This window comes from Herpailurus yagouaroundi, unplaced genomic scaffold (assembly GCF_014898765.1).
Source record: "Herpailurus yagouaroundi ecotype Mexico unplaced genomic scaffold, PumYag 159, whole genome shotgun sequence".
In the NCBI taxonomy this organism is placed as follows: Eukaryota; Metazoa; Chordata; class Mammalia; order Carnivora; family Felidae; genus Herpailurus; species Herpailurus yagouaroundi.
The window spans coordinates 76026085-76044526 of record NW_024412400.1 but is presented as its reverse complement, the minus strand read 5'-3'; the positions used below and the strand labels follow the sequence as shown (position 1 = coordinate 76044526).

The 18442-nt window shown below is 38.4% G+C and overlaps 1 protein-coding gene across 2 annotated transcripts in view; it reads left to right on the top strand.

Annotated features, from left to right (window-relative positions):
* The window catches only part of PARL (presenilin associated rhomboid like), a 51100-nt gene that overhangs the window by 17986 nt on the left and 14672 nt on the right, over positions 1-18442 (top strand). The window contains exons 5-7 of one of the 2 annotated variants that reach the window (XM_040480901.1): positions 11633-11728; positions 12764-12913; positions 14589-14659. In XM_040480901.1, the coding sequence (XP_040336835.1) occupies positions 11633-11728; positions 12764-12913; positions 14589-14659 (317 nt within the window). The remainder of the gene's footprint in view (positions 1-11632; positions 11729-12763; positions 12914-14588; positions 14660-18442) is intronic. The other variant, XM_040480902.1, reaches the window with a different exon arrangement.

Sequence of the window (18442 nt, the reverse complement as noted above, 5' to 3'; positions counted from 1 at the left end):
GGAGAAAAGGTGCTTATTTTCTTCCTTTGGACTCTTTCCTCTGTCTGGAAGGTTTACTTTTTCTGTCTCCTTGTTGGAACCTGAACTGGTTTTTTAAGCTTATGCTTCAGACATTTCTTCTCATAGGAAATGTTACTGGACTGAAGTGGGTCTGCTCCTTGCTGAGCTATAGACCGACTACACAGGTGGAGTTGCCTCACAAGGTTATCCTTATTTGTACAAATAAGGAGACCATGGGGAATAATTTCCGAAGCCATGACTCTCTGACAGGGGTAAGCAGGCTCCTTTCATCAGGGCTTGAGATGAATATTGAGAAGGCACTTTGTGATTTGTCTGTCCAGGCTTCCCCTCACATGTTTCTTTTCCTGTTACAGCAGTTCATTAGTATCTAAAAGATGAAAGTGACCATTAGGCAGAAGCTTCTGGGAGTTTCCTGAGTTCAGGGAGTCTTGCTGGTAACAGAAGTGCTTTCATTTTTTTGAACTCATTGCACTTTTTAATCATTTATAACACAGCCTGCCTTAGTAATTGTGCATGAAGCATCCTAAAGGACAACGATGAGATTTTTCTTTTCTTTTCTTTTTTTTTTTTTTCCCACTTTTTGTAGCAACTAGCACATGTCTTGCACACACAGTAAGGGCACTTGATGAAAATCTGTTAAGTGAATGAATGTTAAATGGACTCTTGAATCAAAGGATTGAGATTTTTCAAAAGTATATTGCCATACTTTAGAATTGATTAGTCAGTGAGGTTTAATAAATATGATACCTTTCAAGATAGCTCTATACTAGCACATCTCTTTCCATTGGGATTAACAGGAGAGTTTTGGTTTGTTTGCTTGTTCTCTGAAAGTAACCAAAATTAACAGTATTTCCTTGGGATAGCAAAGTTTTTATTTCCTTTGACATTTTCAGATTTTATGCCATTAAATATTTGAAGAAACTTGGGGTCAGAATTTAAAATATTTCTCATGCCAGGGGTGCCTGCCTGGTTGCTCAATTGGTTAAGCATCTGACTCTTGGTTCTGGCTCAGGTTGTGATCTAGCGGTTCATTGAGCCCATGTTGGGCTGTGTGCTGACAGTGTGGAGCCTGCTTGGAATTCTCTCTCCCCTTTTCTCTGCCCATCCCCTGCTCTCGCATGTGCTCTCTCAAAATAAACATTAAAAAGATAAAATATTTCTCATGCCAGTACATAACGTATTCAAAGAAATTGGTATTTGGAGATAACTGAAAATCAGAATTTCCCCTAGCTTTTTTCTTTTCTTTTAGTCTAATCATTTATTTGGCACATAGGATGTAGCAGTAGGAAGAGACAGATGTTTTTAATCTAACTAGCAGCTTGTATGTAAAGTATTTTGAACCACATAAACATGAGCAGTCATGCCAAATCCTTATTGTGAAGTTATCTAAGTGACTTTAAAAGCTGAGGAAATGCTCTTTGATCCATTCAGTGTCACCTCAAACTTCTGTTGTAGGAAATAATTATTTTGGTAGCAGTGAGTCTAGCTATACAACATTTGTTAGTAATGTTTAATAAGTTAACTATATACTAAGAGTCTCATGTTTATGTGCTATTCTCACGATTTACAGTTACGTCTTGTCTCTTCAGAAGTGTCCATTCATCCATCTTACCTTGCTTAGCTCTCCCAGTTGCTTCCTTTGGGCTGATCCTAAATGAGGTTGGCTTAGCTCCTGATTTTATTTGAGGATTGATTTATGGGGTGACAGATTGACTCTGTGCCACTCTCTTTCTTGGATAGCACATGTTTTCTGTTGTTGTTGTTTTGTTTTCCTTTTTGCATTTTGAAAGAACTTGAAAAGTCCTTTCAAAGCTCTTTGAGACCAGTGTGTTTCTTTGCTTTGTAGTATTCACTCCTGGGTAGTGGCAACATGAAAGCTCTGGTAGGTTAAGGATGTCTGATTGTTACATTGAACATTTCACGTAAGGACCCTTGCTGTCTGAATCTAATGAGCTCCTGAATTTGGATGGCAAGATTTTGGATATAGGAAGTTCAGGCACATAGTTGAGGCATAGGAAATGTTTGGTTCCCGAGCTTGAGATAGCAAGGGGTATCTCAGATTTACCCATATCTCTTTGGTTCCTAGGTTTAGATAAGAACAAATCATAAAGGATACCTGTAACTTATTGTTAAGGTAGAGTCCAGTGATGAGGTGAAAAACCTCCCTGCCTTAGAGTTGATGATGTCCAGTTTGGAATCCCTGGTTTTGACTCAATCTCAACCTGTCCCTGGGAATCCCTTTTTCAAGTGTGCTAGAGAACTGGTCTTGCTCCTTGTTTTTCCTCCCTGTTTGGTTATTTTGGGGATTTTTTTTTTTAAATTTTTGGTGTTAATCTTAATTACTACACAGAAATCTCCCCCCAAACTTCACATTTCTTTGAACAGTTTTTATATGTTCACTTGGTATTTGTAGGTGCATCAGATAGCATTCTTCAAGTTAGACTTGTGCCTGATGCTTTTACACTTAAGCTCTTCTCCTGTTGCGTTGATCTGCAAGGCTTTTAAACCTGTACTTGAAGTCCCTAGGACTTGTGCCTGATGCTTTTACACTTAAGCTCTTCTCCTGTTGCGTTGATCTGCAAGGCTTTTAAACCTGTACTTGAAGTCCCTAGGCAACCTCTAAGGAGAGGATTTCCTCTACCTTTCTAGCTTTCAGACACTTGCCTGGTTTTCCTGTTAACTCAGCAGAATGCTTACTTTACTATTTGGTAAAGCTGAGAGAGAAGAACCTACCAAATTATTGTATCTGATGAAGGAGGAGACAGGAAGGAGGAGGATGGGAAGAGAAGACTGGAGAAAACAGTGTCCCGTCCATATCTATTGTCAGCTCCAAAGTTTAGGCACTGCTACCCTAGGGCCTTGACCCTTCTGCCCCAACTTCTAGAGTCTATTTTTTTTTTTTAACATTTGTTTATTTTTGAGAGAGAGAGAGCGAGTGTGCACGTGCACAAGCAGGAGAGGGGCAGAGTATAAAGGGAGACAGGATCCTAAGCAGGCTCTGTGCTGATGGTAGAGAGCCTGATGTGGGACTTAAACTCATGAGCCATGAGATCATGACCTGAGCCAAATTCACTTAACCTACTGAGCTACCCAGGTGCCCCTAAAGTCTGTTTTTCCTTTGCTTTCTGCTTCTACCAGGATTACTTTATTTTTTAGTTTCAATTTTCTTTCCCCTTATACTTTCAAAGATTTTGAGCTATACTTCCTAGACTAAGGTCTGCTTCCCTGTTCCTAAAGTTGTTCATAAGGCAGTGTTTACTTGGTCTTCTAGTTAATCTTAACCTTTTAATTTGTCACTGTTTTTCCTGAAACTCGTGGTTTCTCAGTCTTCAGACAAGTTATTTTTATAGGGTAAAGAAAAAACTAATGGTTGAGTGCCAGTTAGGCTTCAAGTACTAGGATAGGTACTTTACATACATACTGTTATCCTTATTATTAGTCTTCATTGAAAGAGCCCTGTTAGTGGTGTCCTTATTGTTCAGAATGGGTAACTGAGGCTCAGAGAGGTTAAATAACTTGTCTGATACCACACAGTTTTAGCTGGAGATGGGGAACACACTCCCTTCTTAGTTTAAATAATAGACTTTTGATTACGTCTTTTCACTTTCAACTATAGCAGATCATCACTAAATTACCTTTCTGGTGAACCACACTGCCTACTCCCATCCCAGGTATTTGGGTGTTTATTGACAGCCCAAATTGCAGCAAATTGTCCCAAAATGGCAGGCTGGCATAGGATGGCTGGGATAAAAGGGAGCCCTTTTTTGGCTACTTAGATTAGTCTTTGCCATTGTAAAATGAATAAATGTGCATGTAAACAGATTAAAATAGTGGTAAAGAATATATAAAGTGAAAAATAAGTCTTTCTCACTGTAGACTTCCAGTGATGCAGTTTCTGTCCCCATAACAACCACTCCTTTTTAGTTAAACTTGTATGTTCTATTAAAGCATCTATTTTTTTTTAATTTTTTTCTTTTTAACATTCATTTTTGAGAGGTAGAGCACAAGTGGGGGAGAGTCAGAGAGAGAGAGAGACATAGAATCTAAAGCAGGCTCCAGGCTCTGAGCTGTCAGCACAGAGCCCAACGCGGAGCTCGGATCCACAAACCGTAAGATGACCTGAGCCGAAGTCAGACGCTTAACCGACTGACTCACCCAGGCGCCCCAAGCATCTATTTCTAAATAGGCATTTATACTTCTCTGCACCTTTTTTTTATTCCCTTGATATTTTAAAGGACATTGTATCAATACAAGTAGGTCTATTGCTTCTTTATATTTTATTGAGGTATAATGTGTATAGAAAAACATGCACATTTCAGATGTACAACTAATTTTCACAAACTGAGTACATCCATGTAATTAGCACCCGATCAAGAAATGGAAATTACCAGCACCTTGGGCTCAGAATGTTCTTTTTTAATAACATTGTAGTAACTCATGGAAATGAATATTATGTAGCAAGTCTTTTATTAATGGATTTTTAATAGGTTATAGTCTTCTATATTCACTGCAGTGAATATCCTTATATAGAGATATTTGTACTCTTTTGCAAGTTCATTTTTAGGATGAGTTACTGGAAATAGATTTGCTGGGTCAAAGAGTATTTATGTTTAAAATTTTACGTATTGTCAAAGTTGTCTTGAAGTTGTATACCAATGTAAACATCCTCCATTAACATACAGAGTTTAAATAAGTCCTTTATTTCTAAAAGTTGCTCACAGAGGAGGTTACATATTCTCATCTGCAGGGAGGGTGCAGAGAAATAAGCCCTTTTGTGGTTAGTTTGTAAAGGTCTTTGTCTCCCTTATTGTGGATTTGCCCTATTCTTTTCATCTACCCCTATCAGTTTCTATTTGTCTCCCGGCAGGAGGATTGAAGATGGGTGGTCTTTCTGGATTTTCTTTTGACTCTAGAAAGCTGTGGGACCAGTCCTTAACTAGTTTTGTCCATACTTCCCAGGAAGAGAAATTGTAGTCACTGTGTGAAGCCAACAGGATGATCCCTGTGCCTATAGTCCTGGTTCCTAGGGAACCTGAGGTAGGGGCCACTTGAGTTCAGTTCTTTGGTTGTCATGGTTGTATATACGAGTCAGTGTCTGGACTGGCCAGGTTTAGCTTCCTTCAGATAGAGAAGCTGTGGAGTGGTGAGCTGGCCCACCTCATCAGCAGAGGGGATCCTGTACTTAGCTACTGAACCCCAAGTGGGATAGTGGGTCCTTTTTTAGGAAAAGAGAAAAAAAAGGTTGTACTACCTTTGTTGGGCTAAGGAGGAAAATGGACTAAGATTATTGAACCAAGCAGGATTCCCAAATTAGTATATATTTCTTTTAATCAAGATATTATTCACATATCTTATAATTTGCCACATAAAAGTGTGCAGTTCAAGTGGTTCTTATTGTATTCACAGTATTGTGCAACTGTCATCATCCCAGGACATTGTCATCCCGAAAAGAAACTCCATACCTATTAGCAGTCACTCTCCATTCCCCTCCTCCCCTCAGCCCTAGGCAGACATGAATTTATTTTCTTTCTCTATGGATTTGCCTGTTCTGGACATTTCATATTAATGGAATCACATATGTGGCCTTTTGTGTCTGCTTTGTTCACTTAGTGTAATGTTTTCAAGGTTCACCCATGTTGTGGCATGATGTATCAGTCCTTCATTTCTTCTTGTGGCTGAATATTCCATTATGTTGTTTATTTGTTGATGGACGTTTGAGTTATTTCCATTTTTTCGTTATTATAATGCTGTGGATTTTTGTGTATACGTTTTCATGTAGACATGTTGTCATTTCTTTTGCTAATATACCTTGAGTGGAATCATAGGGTCATATGGTACTCTTTAACTTTTTAAAATTGTGGTAAAAGCAAAATATACCATGTTAGCCATTTTTTTTTTTTAAACATTTATTGATAGCATGAGCATGGGAGGGGCAGAGAGGGGGGGAGATACAGAATCTGAAACAGGCTCTGAAAAGTCAGATGCTTTATTGACTGAGGCACCCAGGCACCCCCATGTTAGCCATTAAGTGTACAATTCAATAGTGTTAGGTATGTTTACATTGTTATGAAACATTTGTAGAACTCTATGCCAATTACACAACTTTGCACCCCCCCCTCCCCCGCAGGCCCTGGTAACCATCATGCCACTCTATTTTTACAAATTTGATTATATACCTTATTTAAGTAGAATCAAACAGTATTTATCTTTTTTGACTGGCTTATTTCACTTAGCATGCCCTCAGAGTTCATCCATGTTGTAGTGTGTGATAAGATTTCCTTCCTTTTTATGGCTGTTGGGTGTATCTCTTTATTCCATTGTGTGTATATATCACATTTTGTTTATGCATTCACTCATTGATAGACATTTGGGTTTCTTCTACCTCTTGGCTATTGTGAATAGTGCTACTGTGGACATGGATGTGCAAATACCTCTTTGAGACCCTGCTTTCAGTTCTTTGGGATATATACCCAGAAGTGGAATTGCTGCATTATATGGTAGTTTTATTTTTAATATTTTTGAGGAAGTTCCATACTGTTTTCCATAGTGGTTGCACCACTTTATAATCCCACCAACAGTGCATAAGAGTTCTAATTTCTCCACATCCTCACCAGCACTATTTCCTTTTCTGTTTTTTTGATAGCAGCCGTCCTAATGGGTGGGTGAGGTAACACATTGTGGTTTTGATTTGTATTTCTGTAATGGTTAATGATGTTGCACATCTCTTCATATGCTCGTTGGCTATTTGAACATTATATTTGGATAAATGTCTATTCCAATCCTTTGCCTATTTTTATTTATTTATATTTTAATTTTTAAGTCTATTTTGAGAGAGACAGAGTGTGAGCAGGGGAGGGGCAGAGAAAGAGGGAGAATCTCAAGCAGGCTATGTGCTCCAAGTGTGAGATCATGACCTGAGCCAAAATCAAGAGTTGGTTGCTTAACCCACTGAACATAATTCAGTCCCTGTTATATTTTTGTTTTCATTCATCTCAAAGTATTTTCTGATTTCCCTTACGATTTCTTCTTTGGACCATTGGTTATTTAGGAGTGTGTTAATCTCTGCATCTTTGTGACTTTCCCTATGTCTTGTTGATTTGTAATTTCATTTCATTGTGATCAGAGAATGTAATTGTATAATTTCAGTGTTTTAAAAATTTATTGAGGTGGCTCAGTCGGTTAAACATCCAGTTCTTGATTTTGGCTCAGGTCATGATCTCATGGTTTGTGATATCAAGCCCCACTTCAGGCCCTCCTCTGTTGTCAGGCTCAGCACCGACAGATTCTTGGGAATCTCTCTCCCTCTCTCTGCACCACCTCCCCAAATAAATCAATAAAACTTTAAAAGAAAAAAAATTATTGAGACTTGTTTGTGGCTGAACGTATGGTCTATCCTGGATAATGTTACATGTGCTCTTGAAAAGAATGTATTGTCTTGTGTTGAGTGTTTTATAGATGTTTGTTAGGCGTAGCTGGTTTATAGCTTTGTTCAAGTCTTCTGTTTCCTTGCCAATGATCTCATCTCTTATTGCAAATACGGTATCGAAGTCTCCAACTATTATTGTTAAACTGTTTATTTCTCTTGAATTCAGTGTTTACTTCATATATTTTGGGATTCTATTGTTAGGATCATCAATGTTCTTTTCTTGTTAGGCTTGTGGTGTACAAGATCCCAGGAATATATGAGGTTTTATAAGCTCCTATGGACATCTCATTCCTCAGCTTTTCCTTTTAAGATTTTTGTTTGGTCTCTTGTTTACTCCAAATATTATCCCCCACTGCAGGTAGCCATGGACTTAAAACACTTGCCTGTAATTGTTTTTGACAAGTGCCCCCTGGAAAAAGGAATTGTGTACTTGAGCTCTCAGTCAAGTCAAATATAGACAGCCTTGCAAGTGGGGCTTTGCAGGGAAATATTATAACATCAAATAATAGTTCTTTGGGAATGACGCTTTGAAAGAGTTCCAGCTCCATTGTACTATCTCTAGTGCTTGCTAGGCTGTACGAGAAATGTGGATGGTTTTCATAGCTTATAGCTTCAACTTCTAGCTGGAAAGTGGAGGATGGGACCAGGGCAAGCTAAAGTGCCCCAGAGTTGCTGTTCTTCTTGAGATTCAGCCATTTTCCTTAAATGTTGAGTTGCTGCAAGCTTTTAGCTAGTTTCCAGAACTGTGAAAAAGTTGCTTCTGACAGCTTTTTGCCAATTTTTCATTGTTTTGTGAAGGGGAGAATTTTTCAAGGTCCTTACTTCATTATTTTCATTGATGTAATCCATTGCCTCCCTTTTGGTAAAGGTAGGTGTTGAGCCAGCAGCAGTCTTAAATCAGCGGTGTCGAGCTTGTTCAAGAGTTGACTGAGTAGGGAGGAGGCAAGTGACACTCTCTCTAAATGGAGATACAAAGACCTTAAGCAGTTCTATTTCTCAAAGGGTAAGGAGGGAACCATTATGTGAGCTTCTGCATACTAGGCACGTGTGGTATTTTGTTTAAGCCTCACTACAACTTTTGTAAGGTATACGAGGTATTTATCTTCATTTTACAAATGAAGCTGAGGTGAAGGAGATGAAATGCTTCAGACCACAAAGCTCTACTAAGTGGCATATGTAGGACTCAGACTGGAGAAGGCTGTTCCCTTTCTACCATAGTTTTCATTTATGGGTTTTCACCGTGTGACTGCTGCATTTAATTGTGCTTTCTCATTTCATCACACTCAACTGTTTAAGGTAGATTTTATTAGCCCTATCTTCCAGAAGAGAAAACTGAGGCTGAGAGGTTAGGGGCCTCTTCCCTAAGTTATAAGTAGGACAGTCAGTTCAGCTGGACTCCTTTATCCATGCCGTTAGGCAACGTGCAGTGCTGCCTCAGGCCTAGGATTACCTCACATCCTGTCCTATTCACTGGCTTCTGGGGACCCACCTGCTGTTTCCTAGATAAAGAGCCCTTTGATCTGAAATCCTAGAGTGACCAAGGTCAAAAGAAATCCTATTGGCTACCTATGTCTGTGTATAATAGAGCCCTACATTAGGAATTGTGGCTTGGCCACTGAATTTGGCTCTCTAAAAATTTATATCTCTTACTTAGAGCCTCAGTTTTTTCATCTATAATTGGCCTTCAAAATGGGATGTGCATCAAGGAAAATAACTGCATTTTGCTTTTCTCATTTAAAATTTGTTAGTGTATTTTAGAATGAATTACAGTGATTTGTGTACATAATTTAGGTATGTATGTTCAGTTGTTTACTGATGGGATTCTTAACCGTAGACCACAGGTCTGTGAAGTGAGAGTTTTTTGTTTTTTGGGTTTTTTTTAAAGTTTATGTATTTCTGACAGAGACAGAGTGCGCATATGAGCTGGGGAGGTGCAGAGAGAGAGAGGGAGACACAGAATCTGAAGCAGGCTCCAGGCTCCAAGCTGTCAGCGTAGAGCCTGACACGGGGCTCGAACTCGCAAACTATGAGATCATGGCCTGGGCCGACGTCAGACACTTAACCGACTGAGCCACCCGGGTGCCCCTATGAAGTGAGAGTTTTAAGTACAGCGTGTTCTGGTGCTGATATTCTGTCTTAATTTACCAAAAAGGCCTCTTTGGGGTGAGAATTTGGCAATATCAACTCTTTGGCTACTGTTAACCTTGATATCTTTGGTTATCTCTCCCCTTCTCAAGGCTTTTCCCTAGTTGTAATCTCTTCAGCCAGAGACCAGACTCTGCGGTACTATGCTGCTTGCAGTTTCCAGAACTGTCTGCTGTATGTCACTGGTTTCAGAAAGTAGCCTGTGGAACATGCAGAGTAGTTGTTGCCATTTTTCAGCCTAGCAGGCAGGATCCAGGACCCCATTTTGCTTTCTTTGCAGTGTACCACAATTGGAGCAAATTGTATAGCCCCAATTATTTTCATGATCATGGCAGCCTGGGGCCAAACTCTTCTCAGGTCCTCCTTACCCTGAGATACCAGTCACTATGTACAGCAACCTAGACCTTAGAGGATTCTTTGGGTAATAAAGATGTTTAAATAAATCACTGCTCACTTTCATAGAATAAACCTGATCTGTTCCTCTGTCTTCGGAGACTCCGCCCTTTCTCTCCCCACCTCCCTTGTTCCAGGGTTCCATTGGGAGGTATACATAGTACTCTTAACTTGCCTTCCTTGTGACCCCTTTTCCCCATCCTTTCATGAATACTGTTCTTCTCACCATCTTTGAAGGCGTTCTAGTTGGTTATTTACTGAAAATGTGTAACAGCTGTCAGTCCCCACTAGTAAGACATATGATAAAATTAATGGAATCAATTCAGTTAAATACAACAAAATACCATTTCATGTGGCATGGAGAAAAAAATGTTTCTAGCTCATCTGTGACATACCACCAGTTGTAAGATGCATCCTGATTACAGATATTATAAAGGAGATGTCTTAGAATCTGAAAAATAATAGCTTCCTTTCCTACCTCTCAGAAGGGAGAGAAAAACTGGAGAGACTAGTAATGCCAAGGGATAGCTGAGAGCTAAAGATGTAACAGCTGGTGAGGATTATACAATGAATATCTTCTAAAATAAATCCTCTTACCAGAATGTTGCTGGAATCCATGCTTATTGTCCTTGAAGGAGTTGAAAGGGCTAGTTGCCTGCTAGCAATTCCTTTAATTAATTCAAGTAGATGAGTGCCTACTATATGGTCACGGAGTTGTGGTACATTGCAATTAGTGTGGCTTTTAACGTTCATAGTTTTTAAGAATAACTTAGAGTTAACTATTCAGTCACATTTTAGTGAAGAAACTATCATTAAATAATAAACCTCCGTTTAGTGGTAGTTCTAGCAGCATCCGTTCTTGGAGAAAAATGAAACCGTAAACAGTTTTAAAAGCAGTTGCAAAATTCCAGATTATTCCTGAATTCTTATCTAACATGTATTTTCTCAGACAAGTGGATTTTTATTTACCCAGTTGATACGTAGGTGTTTCCATAAGTTTAAGAGGTATTTTATTCCCTGTGGAGAAAGAAGCATGCTATGTAATAGAGTTTTTCTAGTCTTAGCCAGAGAACCCAATTCTGTACATTAGTTGTCTTTGGCTTGGCCATTTTCAAACAATAATTATAGATCTGATGATTGTTGGGTACAGTGTGAACCATTCTGAAGAAATAAAATAAGGGGGCACCTGGATGTCTCAGTCAGTTAAGCATCCAACTTTGGCTCAGGCCATGTTCTCACGGTTCGTGAGTTCAAGCCCCACATTGGGCTCTGTGCTGACAGTTCAGAGCCTGGAGCCTGCCTCGGATTCTGTGTCTCCCTCTTTCTCTGCCCCTTCCCCATTCATTTTCTCTATCTTTCCAAAAATAAACATTAAAAAAAAAAAAAAGTAAAATAAGGATCTGAGCGAAGCAAGTCAGCTTCTAGAGCATTTGCAATTTTCTAGGAATTTTCTGACTATACGAAGGCATAGTTTGATACTTAAAAACATTGATTTCACTTACTTTCCCTTAGCTCACCCTCTCCCCGCCCCAAGTATATAATACTCTTACATAATTGTGGTAGAAAATCTTATTCAGGGGGACTTTTGATCAGACTTTCTTTATTCCAATTTTTAACCTCCCTAAATTATAAATCTTTATTTTGTAGGTATCATAGCTGCGAATGTTTTTGTATTCTGTTTATGGAGAGTACCTTCTCTACAGCGGACAATGATCAGATATTTCACATCCAATCCAGCCTCAAGTAAGTCTACTTATGACTTTATTTTGAGATAGAGGTAATATGAAAGAAATAAGCTTTGTGTTAACTGAAATGCTATGCAGAGGATGAGTTGCTTGTCAACAGTTGTAAATAATATCCAGAAAATAGACTATAAGCTCCCTGAGGAAAAGGACCCCATCTCTCTTAGTGTTATATCCCAAGTACCTAAAATGTGCCTTGCACATATCAGATAAGTACTATTTTTTTAATGTTTGTTATTTTGAGAGAGAGCACCAGTGGGGGAAGAGGCAGAGAGAGGGAGAAAGAGAGAGAATCCCAAGCAGTGGGATCTGACAGTGCAGAGCCTAATGTGGGGCTCAATCTCACCAACTGTGAGATCATGGCCTAAGCTGAAATCAAGAGTTGGATGCCTAACTGACTGAGCCACCCAGGCGCCCCAGTAGATATGTATTTTTCAATGACGTAAGATCCGTGATCACTACAAGTTCACTCTTTGAGGAGATTACTATATACAACTTTATGTCTGTACTTGAAATAATTTACTGATTCTTTTTTCTAACTAACTTTTGCCACGAGGACAAGTTGCTTTCATTGAACTGAGAATTTTTATTGGTTGCTTACTAGGTAGAAGAGAGAGATTTAAGATAACTTTTTACCACTTTGAAAAATGCTATCTTTAAAAATTTTTTTAAATGTTTATTTATATTTGAGAGAGATGGGGAGTATGTCCCTATCCTGCTCAGAGAGAGATGGAGACAGAATCTGAAGCAGGCTCCAGGCTCTGAGCTATCAGCACAGAGCCCGATGTGGGGCTTGAACTCACAAGCTGTGAAATCATGACCTGAGCTGCAGTCGGACGCTTAACCAACTGAGCCACCCAGGTGCCCCCAAAAATGCTACCTTAAACCATCTTATTTAAGCTTTTGAACTGGCTCTGTTTTTGTTTCCTATGTTTGAGTTGTTTCATAATAATAATGAAAAAAATCAAAAGTAGATAATTTTTAGGTCATGGCTGTGTGTCCTATGATTACCAGACTGTTTTTCTTTCTCTTGTAGAGGTCCTTTGTTCTCCAATGTTGCTGTCAACGTTCAGTCATTTCTCCTTGTTTCACATGGCAGCAAATATGTATGTTTTGTGGAGCTTCTCCTCCAGCATAGTGAACATTCTGGGTCAAGAACAGTTCATGGCAGTGTACTTATCTGCAGGTAATAAGCTTTAATCTCAGGATCTTTTGGAGTACGAGCACGCTAACCTATCTGGAGAAGGAACAAAGGGAACGATCATAGCTGAATTCTACATATGAGGATTGTATGTAGGGAATTATACATACTGTCTGTAGAGGAGGACATCGCAGGCTGGTGGGGTTGTTGGCTTTCCTGCTTCTTGTTTTGCGATTTCTTCTTAGATTATTTAGGTATGTTTAGTTTTAAATTAGGATAGACGGGTTAAGATTTAGTGGAGAATTTAAGCGTGTCGTTTTTATCTCATTAGGCCTCGGCTACTTTAGCTCAGGCCCACCGTTTTATAGATAAGTTCTTTCCAGACTTCCTGGCTGTCTCAGTCATCTGGATCTTTGTTGAATAACCTTACGCTCATTTCCCACAGTGTGTTCAGTTTCCAGAAAGCTTTATTTTAGACCAGAGCTTTGTAATAAGATCGTCAAGAATGAGTTTTTTCTCTTTTCTGAAAGCGTATATCTTAGTCTGGAGCCACTCCAGTTGTGGTCCTGGGGATATCATCGTTTCCTTATTTCAACTAGGAAGTGGTAGTAAAGGATTCCAGGTTCCTAGATGCTACTAAACTGGCAATTGGTCTGTTAAATTTTACCTCTCTATTTGCAAAATGTATTGAATTAAAAACCACATGGCATGAAAATTCGTTTCTGAAGTCCCTTCATTTATTTTTTTTATTAAAAATGTTTCTTAAGTTTATTTTTTTTTAGTAATCTCTACACCCAACATGGGGCTCGAACTTACAACCCTGAGGTCAAGAGTTGCATGCTCTTCACACTAAGCCAGCGAGGTGTCCCTGAAATCCCTTTATTTAAAAAACAGTACATCATACTGTAGTCATATTGTAGTATGGGAAAAAAAGCACTTGAGAGCTTGAAGACAGAAGACCTAGTTTTACTGGATCTTATTTCTGCTACTTGCTGTGTGATACTGCAGAAAAGACCATAATAACACCTCTTTGAGGATAATGATACTCTCTCATGACAAGTGGTTGTAGAAAGGATTAAATAGACACATCTACCACAAGGCATCAAAAATGGGTGCTTAGTCATTGTTAATTAAATACCCATGTAGCTGGTCCTTCAAATCTAGAAACTGAGCAACATCTTTGGCCTGTGCCAGAAGTGTATAGTTTTTTCCCCAAGCACTAGTTGTATTGTTGTAGGTTACACATGGGTTTGTTTCAGATGATTAATTCCTGCTCTACAGGAAGTTTTTTAAAATGAGCCACATTCACCTTAGATGACATTGGAGCCAAAGGGACTTGTAAAAGAGCATCTAGTCTAAATTGCAGCAGAGTCATTTGGCAAGCTGGGTAAAATATAGATTCCCTGGTCCCGTTCCCAAGAATCCGATTTAGTGTTTGGAGTGCAGCCCAGAGGATTCCCTGACAGTTGGTGAGTTTGAAACTAATCTCTTTTATGTTATAGATAAGGAAAGTGAGAACTGAGAGGTAAAGTGAAGGACCCTGTGTCACTCAGTAAGTTGTGTAGTTGGTCACACTTACAAAATATCTGAAGTGATAGGATAAGTATTCATACCTGCACCTTGTACTGATCCAGGTAGAAATCCAACATTGTTAGTCTCTGTGGGGTGGAAACCATTTTTATACTACACTAAAATTATTGAAATGTGACTTATTTCTCAGGCGTTATTTCCAATTTTGTCAGTTATGTGTGTAAAGTCGCGACAGGAAGATATGGACCATCACTTGGTGCAGTAAGTATTTGTAATGTAAATTTTCTTAATTTAGTCTTTAACTTCATTTTGAAATAATTTTAGACTTATGGAAAAGTCCAAAATTATTACAAAGAGTTCTTATATACCCTTTACCCTACTGTTAAGTACACAGTACACAGTACTACTGTTAAGTACACAGTAGAATGATCAAAGACAGGAAGTTAACATTGAAACAATACTAACTAATCTGTGTCTAATTTAGAATTTATAGAGTCTTGGGGCACCTGGGTGGCTCAGTCGGTTGAGTGTCCGACTCTTGATTTTGGCTCAGGTCATGATCTCATGGTTTGTGGGTTCGAGCCCTGTGTTGGGCTCCATGTGGGCAGTGTGGAGCCTGCCTCAGATTCTCTGTTCCCCCCTCTCTCTGCCCTTCCCCCACTTGCGCTGTCTCTGTCTCAAAATAATAAAGTATTTACAATACTTTATTATAATAAAAAATTTAAAAAATAGAATTTATGGAGCCTTGTAAACTTCAGGCTATAGCTTTTAACCATTGGTCATTTACGTATACTGTACTTACTAGAACAGACTACAAATCAAGAGCATAGTCAGAACAGTGGGTATCCATTCCTCAAAACCAGACAGCCTAATCGAGCATTGGAAAATTCTCAATAATTACAGATTTGAATCTGGTACTACATCCTCTGTTTAGTCACTATTTGAGTGTCTTCTGTGCAGATTAGACTAGTAGGCACTGTAGTAGAAACTGGGGATATACCAGTGAGCAAGATGATCACAATTCTCTTCCTGAGCTATGTTCTGGATGCTTAAACAGAAAAAGTGTTGTGTTTTTTGTTTTTGTTTTTTGTTTTTTTAGTTTAATGGAAATTTCTAGGCACATGGAAATCTTTGTATAACATCTCTCTAAAGACTACACATTCATTTTGTACATGTTTAAACACTAATGCACTTAAATATATTCAGATAGAGAGTTTCATATTTAAAGAAACTAAGAAGGTTTTGGAAGAGAATTCTTATGTAATCATCCCATAATGTGTGTGTTCCTCAGATTTGTGCATACTTAATTGTCCTTTTTTTTATACTTAAATTTCCTAATGAAACCTGTATCTTGTCCTGTCACCTACGTGATTTCTTAAGCCCCCGTTTTTTCCTTCATGGAATGTTTTATATACAAGATTTGGTGCTGGTGTAATTTACGTATTTCAAATCTTTTACCTCATTCACCGCCTAAGCACCTGTTATGTGAAGGCAACGAAGACCACGCTAAAAGGGCTAAAAGTCTCTAGAGGACTTCAGGGGTTCTGAGAGTAGGGATACTTTTTTCATTAAATGAGAGGATCTTGGAGGGCATTTTGATGTGCTACAGGTGTTACTCTCGTTTTGCAGATAAGAAACTAAAGTCCAAGATGAGAAGAGTGTGACAGATGGTATTTGGAATTAGGCTGGGTTTGAATCCAGCTCTGCCACTTATCTGTGATTTCTAAGACATATTACCAACCCTCTCTGTTTTTCTGTATAAAATGGGGACAATACATCTCTTTCTGACCTGCAGTGCAAGTGTGTTTAGATGGCCTAGCATAATAAGGAGCATGTACTAAAAAACGTGGTGGTGGTAGTTCCTGTTCAGTCATCAAAATTTTGTAGAGCCATGTCAGAATAAAATTATTATCCCCAAATATTTTCATTCATTCTTAGTTAAAATTAAAACTAAGTCACTAGGTATAATAATATTTTTAATGAGAAATCTAGAAACAAATACTGTTGACAAAGTTATGTTAGAAAATACGAAGTATTGGTCTTACTGGCTTCCTCGTAATCCTGTGTTAAAGGATGAAGGGCTAAAGAATATTTGTCACTTGACATATTGGCATTAGGGAGCAAGAATACTGGATTTTGGTAAGGGTTTTATTTAGTTAGAGCTCTGGATGTTCTGGATCTCATTTAAAAATTGTTTCTTGGGGCACCTGGGTGGCTCAATCTGTTGAGCCTCTGACTTCGGCTCAGGTGAAGATCTCACGGTCTGTGAGTTTGAGCCCCGCGTCGGGCTCTGTGCTGACAGCTCAGAGCCTGGAGCCCGTGCAGATTCTGTGTCTCCCTCCCTCTCTCTCTCTGACCCTCCCCCACTCATGCTCTGTCTCTCTCTGTCTCAAAAATAAATAAACATTAAAAATAAATTAAAAAAACAACAACAAAGGGACACCTGTGCCCCTATGTTTATAAAAAAAAAATAAATTAATTAAATAAAATAAATAAAAAAAAATTGTTTCTTAGTTATTGGTAGGAAGCTTTAACCTGCTTTTAAAAAAATTATTTTCTGTGAAATGCAACCCTTAATTTTGAGATGGCAAAGATCAATGAAATGTTTGCGGTAGGAAACAGCATTTGTTAAAACGTTAGAGATGTGTTTTTTGCTTGACGTAGATCACAGGCCAAATTGAAGCTTGCTTAACATACAATAACTTGCTTACTGTAACTTCATTGATTTAAGTATCACTGATTTAACCTGTTCTTAAACTGAATTCTCTAAGTCAGGAAAGTATCTTTAGTCTCTTCTTACAGCATTGCAAGTAAAATAAAATGGTCACTAGAATGGATTCATTTGGAATTCCTTTTTTATTTATCGTGTTTGGAGTATGTCTCTTGTATAACTTTCTTAGTGGCTTTTCCAATATCTGTACTTCAGTTATCACAGTCTGCTGGTGGGAGTGTCATTTTACCAGTTTGAAGTGAAACTTACCTCCCTTTTCATCCTTGTGTCCTCCCCAAATTATAATATATAATTGTCTTAAATATTTCCACTGCGCGCATTTAGAATATTGGCTACTGTTATTATCATTTGTGCTTCAACCATTAAACATCATTTAGAAAATTCCAAGGGAGGAAAAGTCTGTTGTCTGTATGCATAATTTTTCTTCTTCTCCATTGTTCTTCTTTCTTGATGTTTCAAGATTCTTCCTTCTATCATTTCCTTTTTATTTAGAGAATTTTCTTTAGCCATTCTTTTAGGTATGACAAATTCTCTTTAAGTTTTTCTTGGAGAATGTCTTGATTTTCCCCTTCATTTCTGAAGGATATTTTCACTGGATAAAAAAGATTCCAGGCTGACTTTTCTTTTGGCACTTGAAAAATGTTGTGCCACTTCTTTTTGGCCTCCATAGTCTTTGAAGAGAAATCCTTTGTTGTTCAAATAGCTGGACTTCAGATCATGATCTCACTGCCCCCATCAGACTCTCTGCTGACAGCTCAGAGCGTGGAGCCTGCTTGGGATTCTGTCTCTCCTGCTCATTCTACCCCCCACCTCCCTTCTCTCTCTCACAAGAATAAACAAACATTAAAAAATATATATAGCTTTTCCCCTGTAGGTAAGGTGGTGTTGATCTCTCTGAAGATTTTTTGCTTTGTCTTTAGTTTTCAGAAGTTTGACCCTGTTGTCATGGATCTCTTTATGTTGATCTTGTTTGGGGTTTGCTCAGCTTCTTGAAACTAGAGGTTTATGTCTTTGGGGAAATTTTCACCTGTTATTTCTTTGAATGCTTTTTCAGCCTCACCCTTCTTTTCTTTGGAACTATGATGAACATGATGTTAATATAATCTCTAGGGTCTCTGAAATTCAGTTAATTTTTTTTAAGTCTGTCTTTTTGTAGTCCAGATTGGGTAATTGCTACTCTGTTTCAAGTTCACTGATTATTTTCTTTGTCCTTTCCATTCTGTTTGGGCCCTATTGTTTTTATTTAGGTTATTGTATTTTTCAGTTCTAAATTTTACATTGTTCTTGGTATCTTCTGTTTGGGCCTTTCTGTT